Below are 15,837 nucleotides of genomic sequence, written 5' to 3'. Positions count from 1 at the left end.
GAGACCAAGGTGAGAACCCAGACCTGATGCAATGGCTTTCTCATGGCCTCTTGGTCAGGATATGTTTGCTGTGACACTGCAAAAGAGTGTTATATTCACAAAGGTGTTTCACCTTAATTAGTAAATCAGTGATCTAAATAATACAAATACTTGTAAATATATGATGCTCACCAACTACTTTGCTGCTGTATTTTAAATTGACAAGATTGCTATATCTCTGGGCCTTTCTATTCCTATTAGTGATTCTGATTTTAATTATCTATTCCACTGATTGCATTGTTCTCCTTTAATACAGAACCACCTGAACAGGGTTGTTAATTCATATATTCCATAATTTGTGTCATGAATCTGAAACTTATTTGTAATGATTAAAGTCTGACTCTCAGCTGGTCATGTGCTTGGTGGGTGGCCTTGGTGTGGCATTGTGTGAATGCCAGAAGGATAGAGCCAATGATGGGGAAACAAGATGATCAAGGGCACAACACTATATAAACAGATACCATTTCCCACACTGATGATATGGATCTGTGCCTCAGCCTTTATGGTACATACTCCTGTGCCTGGATGCTCACCTGACAGATAGAAGGGCACACCCAGGGATCATGTGTCTCAATTTGTAACAGAAATGTTTGTAATAGTCTATCTTACCATGCGGACTGCAATGGTTCAACAAGGTGGCTTTGCCACCTTCTCAAGAGCAACTAGGGATGATCAGAGACTAGAACTCGAGGGCATAACCTCAGAATGAAGGGACGCTCCTTTAAAAATGGGATGAGGAGGAATTTCTTCAGCCAGAAGATAGTGAATGTCATTGCTACAGAAGGCTGTGGAAGCCTGATCATTGACTGTCTTTAAGACAGAGATAGATAGGTTCTTGATCAGTAAGGGGGATCAAGGATTATGGGGCGAAAGCAGGAGAATGGTGATGAGAATCTTAACAGCCATGATTGAATGGTGGAGCAAACTCGATGGGCCAAATGGCTTAATTCTGGCCCAATATCTTATGGTTAGTAATTGCTGGTCTTACTGGAAACATGACCTGTGAATGCCCAGGGCTCAGAGAATTCCTACCTGAGGAATGTTCTAATGAGGAGAGACATCTGAACACTGATGGTGTGAGGTGCAGCAAATTGATTTGGAGGCTGCTTTGGATTTCTAGCATTTGGTGTTTATCCATTTCATGATTTTGTGAGCTTACTTGTTTTATTTGTAACAAAGTAATGACATTTGCCTAATGATTAAAAGATGAGTATTCCTTCAACTGAGACTGATTTGAATGTTCTGAGAGTTATCTCAGAAGATAACTAACATACTGTGGCTGGAGGACACTGATTTTTTTTAAAAAACAGTTGGGCGGCTGGCCAGTGCCAGTGGGAAGCCTGTTCCTCTCCGAAGGTCAAGTTTCATTATCATGCCATTGGTGCATGCCAAACATAGGCATCACACTGCAATCCCTGGCCCAGGGCCAACAGAAAGAAAAGGTGAAGGGGTAGAGCACCTAGGAGTGGCAGGGGCACTTCCGTGCCTTGTGGATTTACTTAACTTTTTAGGGTTTCCTGGTGCAACTGGATGGAGAGTGCACAGTACAGGCTGTGCTCAGATTTTCCGAGATGTTATATCAGGTTATAATGTATGGCATTTGAGCCCGATTTGTTTCGGGACCCTGCCTAATTCAGGCAAATATCTGTCCACTCAGTAGAAGACCCCAGTAAATACAATGGCTGTGCAGAAAGAGGGCAGTAAGTTCATCAAGTACATTCCAATTCTGCCAATGCCCTGATTCTGCAACAAAGTCAATAAATGGTCAGATAGTCTTGAGTATAAGCTAAGGAAGGGACAATCTGGTTGATGTAGGAGTGGAGTTAAAGGGAAAGCTTGATTTCCATGTTGGAGTTCCAAGTAACTGATTGCAGTCGAATAGTATTCAAACACCAGGCTCCTTTACAAGTGACAACATTTAATTTCCTTTCTCTAATTCATATTTTTACAGTCTTTTCCCTACAATGCCCCGTCACAATTACTACAAGATTGCTCCTTTAGTGAAATCACTATGTGACAAGCATGGTTTGAACTACCAGGTGAAGCCTTTGTTGCAGGCCTTCAAGGATATTGTAGGGTGAGTAACACACATACTTTATAATCAGTTGGTGCTTGGTGTAACGATTCCAGTTTCCACACACACAGGCTATTATTTTAACTCTCAATTATTTGGGATATTTATAATAGAGCCTAACCTCTTTAAAATGGTTTTAAGACACATAGACAACCTCAAAGCTGACGAGAAATGTTTAACGATGTGTTTGGCCTTTATTTCCTGTACATAATACAGGGTTAAAAACTCTAATTAAAGCTTGTTTGTTTCAAAATAGTCTGTGCTGATGATCTATCTGGGGAATTAGCTGTAGCTAGATGCAGTGCAGGAAAGTTGATTAGACATTCACACAGATTGATATGATCTGTTAAATCCGAACCCTCAGTAATTAACTGACAGAGCTACCCCACAAGATTTTGCATTTTTAAACAAAATCAAACTTTTAGTGTATAAAGAAGAAATTAAACAAAGTAAACACCACTAGCTTATAGCTAATTATAGCTAATGAAGACTCATGTGATAAATTCAATGCTACTTGTTACTTCCCCCAAAAGTTCCCTTTCAAATCTTGAAAGTTCATTCGCTCCTTAAGACCAACCCAAAAGGTATGTCACCACTTTCGCAATTTACATTAATTCTCCTCAGTACTCCAGCTTTCTCCAAGTACAGGATGTTTGGGGATGCTTTTGACGAAGGAAATGTCCAATGTTTCCTTAAAGGTCTCACAACTGTGGGCTTCCAAGTCCTGATGCAACCTCCCAGTCTAACTTCGGTGACAGCATTCTGTCACAGCCTTTGTGAGGACAGCTGTAAATTTCTTCCTATGGGTTCAAACTCGGCAAAACTTCCAGTTTCTTTCCCTCTCCGAAACTACATTTATTATATTAAAATAAGAGTGGACCTTCTAGCTCTTTTAACCTAAGGGAATACTTCTTACTGTTTATTATTTTCACATCTCTACCTCCAATCTTATAAGATAAACAAAGATTATCTTTTAACCAGGCTTTTCAAAGATTTGATTTGTCTTTAGTGTTTTTGTTATCAGTTTTTTTTTAACCAGGCTTTTCAATGTATTTTGCATTTAATCTGCAACCTATCAGTTTTATGTAAAATATTAATATGAACCATAAAACGAAACAATTATAACAAGATGTAGTTGGTAACAAAAGGTGCTGGTTGGGAAGGGTTAATTGAGCCTACACAAATGTCTAATTGTGCTTTTTATGCACATTTCATAACATCAGGGTTTGTGTCACCACTTGCTCCCCCTCATCTGAATACCACTCCGAGTTAAAATCTGGATTAAAGATTATGCCACCTTGTCTAAGATTATGCATATGAAATACAGTGAAATGCTGGCATCCCAGTACCAACCCTCGGGAATACCATTTATCACTACAGTTAATCCAGAAATGGTCCTCTTTATCTCAACTCTCTGGCTGGAATCTTACAGCCATTTGTGCTGGTGGGATGTTCGCATCCTGCTGTAGTAATTGGAGATTTGGCTGGGTGCCAAATTCTCCAACCTCGCTGCAGTGGGAGCATGGTGTGAATGGCTGGTAAGGTCATGCCTCTGCCTCTTACCTCTCTCCCTGCTTTCTATCCGTGATACAAGGCTATTTCCAACTCCACAAATCTCAATTTTATCTAGTACTCTGTTCTGTGAAACCTTCCAGAAATCAATTTGTACAATATTTATTGATTCTCCTATTTACCAACTCATTGACTCTGGTAGGCTAGTTTAAAATGGCTACCCTTTTTTCCCAAAAGTACTCTTGTCCCCCTCAAAACAACATGTATATTTTTCTACCTGGCCCTTTACTTTGTTCCACCAGATGATGTATTCTCAATTATTCCATTACTGGCACTGATGTTTAGTTAGCAGGTTTCCTTTCAACTTTGGCATGTGCCAAATGTTATACAATCCTTTTGGTATGATCCTCAAACCTAGAGAACTTTATAATTACTATTTTCAGCAAGCAAGTATCCAATTTATACAACTTCTATTGTGCATCTATGTTAAATGAGAGAAACATGTCAAAACAAATTCGACATTGATTCATACATGTCAACCATTCATAAACCAACAGTCAAAAGTAAATGGTTCCATTTACATTTCCCTAATATTTTGATCCTATTTAAGTCTGTCACTGATTTGTCTGATGTGCTACTTTTCTCCTCCCAGGTCCCTGAAGAAATCTGGTGATTTGTGGTTAGATGCGTATCTCAACAAGTGAGGCTACTCCATCAGTCCTCGCTTCTCTCTCTTCCTGTCTCTGTCTGAATTCCAGTACCATGTTGGAGTTCCTGTTTCTCTTGGAGTCTGTGTACATCTCAAATGGTTTCCACAGTATTAACAGGAAGCTGCCACTGGCTTTCCACATGACCTGACGAATGATCTGATCCTCAATTGATGGCTGGTGAAGAACACCTTGAATTGAATTGTTCTCTGCTCCACCCCCACCCCACTCCTATTCAGCCTTGGCGAGCACCCACTGCCAGTGGAGCAGACTTCATTTTAATTAGCTGAGACAAATGTAGGACAATGGGCTTGATTTTATTTAAGTTTGCTGACCCTAAACAGCAAGTGCTGTGACACCTATTTTGTCAAACAGTGTGAGAGGGAATCATTGCACCAGCTGTGGGAATATTTAACCTTCAGTTAAATGCACATTTGCTATGATTCACTGTAGCTACTGCCATTTATTCAAGAAAGTGGCAGGGAGAACGTGCAATGCACAATGACAGTTTTTAAAGCAACCAGCTCAGCTCTTTCTAATCTTGGCAGGGACTATTTACTTAAATACGCCTTTCTAAGATGCATTTGAAATAATGCAGACAGCCTGGTCACAGGCAGGGATCTAGAACCTGCATTCTTTCTCATTCGCAAACATTCCAAATGACAGCAGGTTGCAATGGCATTACTGTTTCACAATGGCCTTATGGGTGAGGTTGGCCAGATAAGGACAAGGCCACTCCAATGTCAAACTGCCTGATAGCTCCACTGAATGTGATGCAGAGCCTTACAGACCAGATAAATCCTAGGTTCATATGCCCAGTCTGCAAAGATCGCAGCCAAAGAGCAGGATTGTATGGCCTCACTCATCCAGAAACCATAAAATCCTGCCTGAGGTCAACGGAACTTTCCATGGTCTATCCCTCGTCCGCTCCAATTCCCGTGGCGGGTGGGATGGTAAAATTATGGCCAAGATGTCAAACTGATCTTGTTCTCACCAACATCTGCACTGACAGACTTCCTAGCAGAGATTGTAGCATAACCATCAGAAGCCAACACTTCTAGGATGCTACAATTAGTCTTAGTCCTGGATTGGCAGAAACAATGGTTGTTCCTTGACTGTGAATCCCATTGCTGCCAAAAGCACTGTGTGGCCATAACTGGAGTACTTGAGTACACTCTGCTATATATCCTTTGGAGTCACAGAGCTTGCATTCATTAAGCTGTCAAAGATGGCACCTTAGTTGAGATACCAAAGGGCACTTGTGCCCATGGAACCAGTTACCCAGTGCAAATCACTGCTTCATGAACAGGTACTGGGGGGCAGGGGGTTAAACTGTTGCTACCTCTTGTCCAATATTTAACTCTTACTGCTTGCTCCCGCTGCCCCCTCCTCCCTACCTATCGTCACCAGAAACAGGGAACAGAATGCTGCCATAAATTTGATTATATCCAGAGCAAATAAAATCAAGCCCCTTGAGCCTAATAACAAAAGAAAATACTGAAGTTTTTACAAATGATCTGAGGAATGAATGGTTCTGTAGCAGTTTGGGGTGAGTTTCACTGATCTGGTTCTGTGCCGGTTTGGAGTAAGACCGAAATACAGGTTCAAGCCGCCATAGACTCCTTTCTCACTAAACCCCACTCCTTCCCTGCTTTCTGTAACCATGATCACTAGGTTCCCTACTTCGATGTTTGTCCTGTATCTCTACAGCTGGTTTGTTATTCTAACAGGGAAATCTCTTTCCGTCATGTCTGTCCATCATTTATAGTAACCAGGAGGACAGTGGTATAGGTAATTTTTTAATAAAATGACTAATCCTGTTTCTGGTACAACTCAATATTGAAATAATTGTTGATTCCCTTTAAGCTCACCCAACCATTGGTGATTATTATTAACAAGGAATATATTCTTTAACTAACCTTAACAACAGCATCATTCACTCACTCACTCACCCCCACCAGCTGCATATATATGGCTATCACTGAGGATCGTTCCTATCATGAGTTAGCTTGACAATACATTGTTTGAAAATTTAAATACCCATACACTGTGCTTTATAAACACAGGGACTAGATTCTATGCTATGAATTCACAGATGATCTCAGTATCACAGGGCAAGGTAGGGTGAAGAAAAAAGCTAGGACACAAAGTAGCCATTAACTAAAAATGGAAAAATGTCTTTTGTGTTTTTTTTCCTCTAATTAATTCCCTGATTGAACTGTGCAACGGCAAGTGCAGAGGAGAGGCCCAGCCTAAGAATACTGGATCAGCATCCAGAGGGATACTTACATCTATCTAATGGGAATGGAATTTTGACATCACTGCACCTCTTGCCCTTCCCCCGTAACATTAAGGCAGTGCTGCCTGATCATGCTAATGACCTGTCCACATAAAAGGGGATCTTTGTTATGTTAATAACCCAGGACATGATCTGCTGGATATAAATGCACTGGAAGAAATAGGTTGGAAAGACAAGGAGAAAGGGAATGAAAGGTTCGGAGTGCGATCAAAGCTTTGAAATAGCTGATTTCTAAGAAGGTGGTTGCATTAGTGCTGCTGGTGATGGAGAAAAGCAGGTATTCACTTTTATTCTTAAAAAGAATGCCCTATGCCCCATTACTATTCAACAAGTGTTTCCTGGAAAATAGACTCAGGTGACGACAGGATCTGGCCTGACATGATGATCCCCACAGTCAAAAGGTTTGCTGACACTCGGTGCTTGGATTGTTGTGAGAAGGAATGGCCTTTTGCACAAAAAACTAAAGAGCTGTTTACCCCATAAACATTCTACACTTCTTACTGAATTCCAGGAGCAGCACCACATGTACATGAAAATTAAGGTGCCTAATGTGGAAACTACAACAGTTTCCTGCTAAATAGATGTTGCAACACTTCATACACAGTTCTAAGACATCCAGCCTCCCTTTGACATTTCATTTGCCATTTCTCTACCATCAATATCCTGGTTAGGGTCAGTGTAACCATTGACTAGAAACTCAACTGGATTAGTCACATACATACGACTGGTATAGATCAGCGGCTGGTAATTCTGCAGCAAGTGTCTCACTTCCTGTCTCCCCAAAACCTTATCAGCACCTACAAGGCATGAACCAGACATGTGATGGAACACTCTCCATGTGGCCTGGGTTTAACTAAAACCATCTGCCATGAAACCTCTCACCATCCAGGACAATACAATGATTTGATTAGCAGTCCATCCACCAACATTAATACTACTTCCATCAACCATTGTTACATCATGGCTGCAATATCCACAGTATGTGCTACAGCAATTTGCTGATGCTTCTTAAACAACAATGCCTCTCAAACCTACAGCATCCACATCTTAGAAGGAAAAGGGCAACAGGTGGCTGGAAATACTATCAGCTCCAACTTCCCTTCTGTGTCACACAACATCCAACTATTTATTCATTGTTGCTTGTTTAAAATCCTGGAACTCCCACCTTAACAGCACTGTGGGAGTAGTTTTGCCGCCTTCTCAAAGCAATCAGGGGTATAAATGCTGGGGCTTGCATCCTGAGAATGAATAATTTAGGACTTCTAAAGGATATGGACAAATTGGCAGACAGATGAGGTTCAGTGCAGAGCCTCATTTTGCTACAAAGAACATGGAGAAAAAAAAGGCGCAACTCTAAAGGGGGGTACAGGAGCAAAGGGATGTGGGTGTATAAGCCATTGAAGATGCCAGGTCAAGTTGAGAGAACAGTTAATAAAGCATACAGTAGCCAAGGCTTAATAGGGACATACATCCAATGCCAGTATCTCCACATTATAGAGACCTAGATGACAAGAGCAAGGAGGTTATATTGGAATTGTCTTGGACACCAGTTTGGCCTCAGCTGGAGAACGGTGGCCTGTTCTGAGCACTGCACTTTTGGACAATAGCTGAGGCATTAGAGAAAGTGAAGATTAATGAGAATGATTCCAGGGATGAGGAACTTCAGTTACGAAGACAGACTGGAGAAGATAGGGCTGTGTTCTTTAGAGGAGATTTGATTAAGGCAGTCAAAGTCATGAGGGGTCTGGACAGAGTAGATAGGGAGAAAATATTCCCATTCGTGAAAGGATCAAGAATGAGAGGACAGGATTTAAAGTAATTTGCAAAAGAAACAAAAGTGAGATTGTGGGGTTGGGGTTGTGCTTGCGTGAGGGGAATTCTCCATATAGAAAACTGTTTCCCTCCCCGGTTATTAAAATGAGATTTAGTACAGGGTGAGCATCTTTGGGGTCCGTACTTCACTACGCTGCTGGCAGTAGAACAGGTATTCCTTGATATTTAGACCCCAAGTCTTTCAGGCAATAATCTAATCAATGTAATAGTGACTGGGAGCCAATGTTGATCTGTGAGTAGTGGGATGGTCAGTGAATGGGATGGTGTAAATTAGCAGACAGGTCGTTGAGTTTTGGATGAATTCAAGCTTCTGAAGAGTGGAAGAAGGGGGAACTGCCAGGAGAATATTGGAATTGTTAAATCTGGAAGTGATAAAAGCACAGGTGAGGCATGTGTGAAGGCAGGGAAGGCAGTCTTTGTGATAGGTAGCATGTGAGGTTGAAAGATCAGCTCAGGGTCAAAACGCCTCTTCAGCGACAGAAGCTGCAAACAGTCTGCTTCAGTCTGAGACACTGGTCGGGAGGAGGGGATTGGAATTGGTGGCTAAGGAATAGAGTTTCTGACTGGGGTGAAAAATAATATTTTTCTCTTTTCCACAAAATTTAATTGGAGGAATCTTTAGCTCATCTTAGCCTGGGCATGTCAACACTGAGACAGTGGAGGAGTTAGTACAGATGGCAGTTTGGCATATCTTCAGATGCCATCGCCAAGGAGCAGCATGTCAAAAAATAAGAGGGTCAAGGATAGATACTTATGAGACATCAGAGGTGGGGATGGGAAGATAAGGCATGGATAGGCACAAGGAGAATTTGTGCCATGACAGCTGGACAAAGGAGGAGAGGCAATGGAGGATAATGTGGACTAGGAGAGATCAGGAAGGATGAGAATGGATCGTGCACTCATCACAGTGACATTGAATGTAATTTATGAATTTGATATTAGTGTCAGTGTTATAGAATGGGTGATTGAAGACATTCAAAAATGGAGTTGCAGTAAAGATTTGGGAGATAACAACCCAAAGACATTTCAAGAAATTAAATAATTCCCCATCTCCAGGTGTAAAACAACAATAAAAAAGATAGCCTCTAATGATTAGAGCCCTCATCAATCAAAAGCATCACATCAAAGTCCATTATTGTCAGAATGAAGCTAAGAGATTTATAACCAGCAACCAGTTTTATTGCTTCAGATCCAGCATATAACCACTTTTAGGCATGAACTACACACAACGCATCTGAACCTTTTGATTTGATTTCAATCACTTACAAGTTCTTAATTTATTAAGTTACATGTGAAGCGTATGAAATCCTCAATTAGATTCTTGCCTGTAAAATAGATGATGTCCAGATGTGAATATGTAACCCTCTTTATATAAACAAAGCTCTAAACCATGCAGCACATAGCAAATTTAATATATTTGTTTTAGATCAAGTCTCAATACCCAAGAGTTCTGATATTATGCATAGAATTTAATGGTGAAAGGGTAAGGTTAATAGGGTCTGTTGCATGGTCTGAGAACCTTTAACCTGCTGATCTTCAACATGCAGGTTTCATGTACTGTAATGCATACCCTATGGAACATATTTAAGAGTTGTGTGAGTATTACATTATTGACAAGTCACAGCAAATAATGATGAATATTTATAGTCAGAGATGACTTGTATTTTACCGTTAAGTATTGACCATCTGGCACACACACATCATTTCAAAGGCTACTTTTTTCCTGTTTCCCTCCTGAATCCCTCTAATCTTTACCTCTGCATTCTGAATTCCACTTCCTCCTCCTTGCCTTGGTTTAGCAAACATTACACTGACTGTTTAAAGTAGGTGAGTGTGGATTCCAGGGATGTGAAATATTGAAAAATCTCGTCAAAACTTCCCATGAAATTCAGGCTTCTATGTTATCGAGAATAACACACATTGAAGGAATCTAAGGGTCTGAGATACAACATTTAAAACAAGTTTAAGCAGATATATTGTAGGTGTCAGTATTTCCCATTTAAACCATGATTATATCTAGTTACAACAGCTATTACCATATATCACGGTGTGTAAGTCAATCTGGCATGTGAAACAATCCCATTTTTTGGCATGAACAATGATGTTTATGCACATACTCAGCCTGTAAGTCAACTCTAACAACACCCCCCAACCCCGCTTTTAGCTATGAAATGCTGTACTCGCATTCTTGACCGGGGGCTCAATTTTTCACCCCAGAAATGCTTATTTTACTTATACTGTATGTCAGTGCAGGGGATCAAGCAGGTGATGTGGGCTGTGTTGTAAAGAAGATATGCAAGAGTCTTTGGTCAGACTATGCAGGGCACACTGTGCCTGGCATGGCAAGTGATAAACTGAAATGGGTCCGCCAGCAAAAATTTAAGTATGAAGCTGCTTTCAAGCAAAAAGTCATGACATTTGCTAACTCCTCAATGTTAGTGAAAAACTGGTGTGAGAATGGAAAAAGAATTCTCCGTGAAGAAGACGCCCAGAACCAAATACACCATCAGAAGAGGGAGCCACCACAGACCTGACCTTAAGCACGTATTGGAATTCATCCCTGAAAATTGTCAGAGTGGTTATATCATTACTAGAAATGCAACTGTATATATGCAGTTAGGTGGGCCAAATCAAACCCCTGAGTTCAAACCCCAAAGATTTTAGACCAACAGTTAGTCGGTGTATAGAGTCATAGAGATACACAGCATGAAAACAGCCCTTCAGCCCAACTTGTCCATGCCAACCAGGCTTCCTAAACTGAACTGGTTCCATTTGCCTCTGATATCCCTCGAAACCTTTCCTATCTGTGTATTTGTCCTAAAGTCGTCTAAATAGCTACTTTATGGAACAAAACAGCCTAGTGTTTCAACAGAAGATCAAGATCTTGCAGAGAACTCTTAAGAGATGTAGATGCCAAAATTGGTTTCCAGCATTTCATTATCAGACAATGACAAAAGTAGGAGTACCCTTTAAGTCACATTGGCGAGATGGATGAAGCCCCCATCAATTTTGATAATCCAGCAGCAAAACTACAGAGTATAAAGGTTCAAAAACAGTTCTAGTAAAAATGACAGGATATGAGATGGTGAGATTCACAGTGGTGCCAGGCAGCCTGACTGATGGAACAAAATGAAAGCCCATAATGGATGAGGACTGGGCGAAGCTATGGATTAATTACAGTGAAGTGTGAAATAGGTGTCCCAGTGGTCTATTTAAAAATCGCAGCTTATTTGTGTGAGCCATGTTCAGATCAAAAGGTGCCCAAGAGAAACGCCAACCACTCTAAGGTTACACCGATGGGTCTAACGTCTGTAGTTCGTTCTTTTGATGAGTGCCTCGGCAAACCATTCAAGGATCATGTTCATGGTGAAGGCAATACATGAATGGATGATGAAAAGAATTCTCGCAAGAGTGGGCATATGTGTGCTCTGTTTGATGTATGGTGAAGTTTCATTAGCAGATAAAGTATCATCAGATTGTTCAGAAAATGTGGAATATCTAATTCAACGGATGGACAGAAGATAATTTGTTGGAGCGGGTAGATTCTGACAGTAAAAACAGCAAATCTCCCAGAATGGGATTCTTACGATGAAACCATAGCCAAAGTGACTCAAAATGAATTTGATGAACGCTTTGCATCGCACGATGAAGACAATGAATTTGATGCTTTTGAAATGCTTTGATTGTGGTTAAAGGGAGCTTAGTACAATTAATTCATTCCACAAACCATGTCACATTCATTTAATATGAATTACCCATGTTTTTTTTCACATTTCAAAACAGTGAGGACCCACACCCACGATTCACATTGTATACTCTGCCCCCAACCCCCACTTTCTGGAAGGATATTTGGAGATTTGAAAGGTTGATTTATACACCACGGTCTATGGTAAGCTGAATTCATTACCAGCTAGTTCAGACTAAAGAATGTTTATTTCTAAAGAACCTTTCGTAACCTCAGGACATCCCAAAGTGCTTTATAGTTAATTGAGAACTATAGCCATGTCATTGTTAGGAAATGTGTCATCCAGCTTCTGTACTGCAAGGTCTCACAAACAGTGCTGGTACAATGACTAGAACATTTCTTCTTAGTAAAATAGGTTAGATTCAGCTATCGAGAGACCTGTTTTACCAGGACAGTCTTCTGTAGGCCTTTCTCGCTTCCTGAATGCCTCATTCCCACCAACAAGTAATAAATGATGCCCTAGCCTAGGCCTCATTGACAATGTAGGTCACAGCTTTGTGGGCAGGCAAAATGCTTAAGCTGTTTTTTAAATCAATTAAGTCAAAAATCATCAGATGATTGAACGTGTTAGCGGTTCTAAAATGGCAAATGACAATTAATTCTTGGATTAATCAGAACAATTATCTTGAACTATTTATACTGACTTAATTTTCATTGAATCTGCTGAGGTGTAAGACAAAAGTTTTTAAAAGGTACGATATTTCACATATACAGTTAATAAAAATGCTGTTAAATGGTGCTGAAGCATTTGGTTTCCTTATCATTAGAAACATATTTTGATAAAGTGGTTTGGAATTGAAAACATTCATGGCATAAAAATGCATTTTTCTTTTCTGGTAGAAATTCATACATGAAACTGATCCTGGTACCATCCTGATTGTACATCATCAGAGTAACATTAAAATTTCTCCAATCTCCTGACGTCTCCTGTTTGACTGCTGGATATTTGTGAACTTTGAGTGTAGCAATGCCTTACATCATCCCAGCACAACTTCAGAGTAAAGGGACAACGCTTTAGAACTGAGATGAGGAAGAATTTCTTCAGCCAGAGGTGATGAATCTATGGAATTTATTGCCACAAAAGGATGTGGAGGACAGGTCATTGAGTAAATTTAATACAGAGATAGATAGGTTGAAGTCTGCCGTTGAAAATCCAAACTCAATCTTCAATAAGTTTCACAAAAGCACTCTGACGATGCCCAACTTTGTGTCCATCTTGGATTTGTGCTAGACCTCTGCTGTTCATTGTGCTGCACCAATAAAGGATGCAGAACATCTCACTGACTCTCACTACATGAATCCATTGTTCTTGTTACTTTTGTATATTGAAATGTGCAAAAGATCAAGTATCCCTTAAACATCAAGGCATTGATTTCAACTCAGGTCAGAGGTACCACATGTTACATTAGTTATATTCATTTATGGGATGTGGGAGTCACTGCTTGGGCCAGTATTTATTGCCCAACCCTAACTGCCCTTGAACTGAATGGCTTGCTAGGCCATTTCAGAGTCAACTATATCGCTGCGAATCTGGGGTTACATATAGGGAAGGATGACAGATTTCCTTCCTTAAATGACATTAGTGAATCAGATTGGTTTTAACCACAATCAAAAATGGTTTCACCATTAGACTTTTAATTCCAAATTTTTATTGAATTCAAATTTCACCATCTGTCTCTGAATTACCAGTCCAGTGTCGGTACCACTATGCTACTGCCTCCCCAATAGGTTGTTCGCAGAGTCCTTGCATTTGCACCCAATAATTCAGCCTTTCAATAAAGTTTTGTAATAGGGCTTGTTCGATACGTTGTGGTTTGGTGTCTCTTTTCTAGCTGTTTTCATTCCTCTTCCACTTATTTTCACTCAGATGATACCTCCCAGACAGCATCCATTCTGGATCTGCTGCTGTGCGAAGGGAGAAACAGTGTTACCATTTTGAGTCAAACATGTCTCTTCTTCTCCAGGAGAGCTTTTCCAGTCCTCTCTGTTTCTATTTCAGGTTTCCAGCGTCCACAGAATTTTGCTTTTGAATATCTATTACAATTGATTTCTATTAATTCCCATCACATTCCTGAATGTATCAATTGATTGCCATTTTTGGTTTATCACCCAGTTTTCAAACTTTTTTGGGTTGTTTGTCAGTTCTAGCAGTGGCTCCAACTGAAATGACAGCTGCTCTTGGGAAGTGTCACCTCAGTCTCATTGCTGATCACAATGCAATCTGTCAGTCTCTTTGTATGCATCTGTTTGTACTGAGGACTCCACAGATTCAGCAATGCATTAAGCTGATCATTATGCTATATTCTGCCACCAAAAGCACTGACATAAATGCAAAAAATCCAACTTTACTGGTCAAAGTAATGAGATAAACTCCATATAACACCTTCTATCACAAGACATCCAACACATGTTGATAAATACATCAACATTTTAAAAAATCTAATTAGAAAATTGACATTTAATGTTCCCAGCTGAATAAATTGGGCTTGTAACTTGTAGATGCAACGTGATGGTTATCGGTATTTATAGAATGTATTGGATGCTTAACAACTTATAGGAGGTTTTTGGCTGACAGAACCATAACAGAAAGATGGGGAAAGAGTAAATTTTACAATATGCACAAAATGTTAACATAAGGATTTTGAAATTTAGCAAGGGTAATGAGCAGCATAAAAACAACTCTGAGTAGGATTATAGACCATAAAACCATAAAATATAGGAGCAGAATTAGACCATTCAGCCCATCAAAACTGCTCAACCATTCAATCATGGCTGATAAGTTTCTCAAGCCCATTCCTCCACGTTTTCCCCGTAACCTTTGACCCCCTTACCAATCAAAAACTTATCTATCTCTATTTAAATACACTCAATGACCTGGCTTCCACATCCTTCTGTGGCAATGAATTTCACAGATTCACCACCCTCTAGCTGAAGAAATTCCTCCTCGTCTCAGTTCTAAAGGGTCATCTTTTTACTCTGAAGTTCTGCTCTTGGGTCCTAGTCTCTGCTGCTCTGAGGTCTCTGGGTCTGTACTCAATGGAATTTAGAAGGATGGTGGTGTGGGGAGGAGTCGGGGGGAGCGGGTGGGATCTCATTGAAACTTACAGAATATGAAAGGCCTGGATAGAGTAGATGTGGAGAAGGTATTTCCCTTAGTGGGAGAGATTAGGATCTGAGAGCACAGCCTCAGAGTAAAGGGATGATCTTTTAGAACCAAGATTAAGAGGAATTTCTTCAGTTAGAGAGTGTTGAGTCCATGGAATTCATTGCCACAGAAGGCTGTGGAGGACATGTCATTGAGTATATTTAAGGCTGAGATGGATAGGTTTTTGACTGGTAAGGGGAGCATAGATTATGCAGAAAAGACAGAATAATGGGGTTGAGAAACAGATCAGCCATAATTTAATGGTGGAGTAGACTTGATGGGCCGAATGGCCTAATTCTGCTCCTATATCTTATGGTCTTAAGTTTGGACAGTGACAAGGCTCTACAACAATATTCCTGCTAAGTTGTGCATCTCTCAACATTCCGTGAGGACCCATCCTGTCCTTGTTCTATGATAAATAATGCGTTTGCACAAAGGTGTAAAATAAAGGGACAGCGCTCTGAAGAAAGCAGGTCTGGCACA

The 15,837-nt window shown here is 40.3% G+C and overlaps 1 protein-coding gene across 2 annotated transcripts in view; it reads left to right on the top strand.

The window, feature by feature from the left end:
* Nucleotides 1–6,169, top strand: part of LOC145343867 (acyl-CoA 6-desaturase-like) — a 54,976-nt gene extending 48,807 nt beyond the window's left edge. For both annotated transcript variants that reach the window (XM_080190338.1, XM_080190337.1), the window contains 2 exons: nt 1,991–2,116; nt 4,278–6,169. In XM_080190338.1, the coding sequence (XP_080046464.1) occupies nt 1,991–2,116; nt 4,278–4,329 (178 nt within the window). In that variant the 3' untranslated portion in view covers nt 4,330–6,169. The remainder of the gene's footprint in view (nt 1–1,990; nt 2,117–4,277) is intronic.
* The last annotated feature ends 9,668 nt before the right edge of the window (nt 6,170–15,837 follow it).

This window comes from Carcharhinus amblyrhynchos, chromosome 6 (genome assembly GCF_965287045.1).
Source record: "Carcharhinus amblyrhynchos chromosome 6, sCarAmb.v2.hapA, whole genome shotgun sequence".
Lineage (NCBI taxonomy): Eukaryota > Metazoa > Chordata > Chondrichthyes > Carcharhiniformes > Carcharhinidae > Carcharhinus > Carcharhinus amblyrhynchos.
This window is presented reverse-complemented; position numbering and strand designations above follow the sequence as displayed.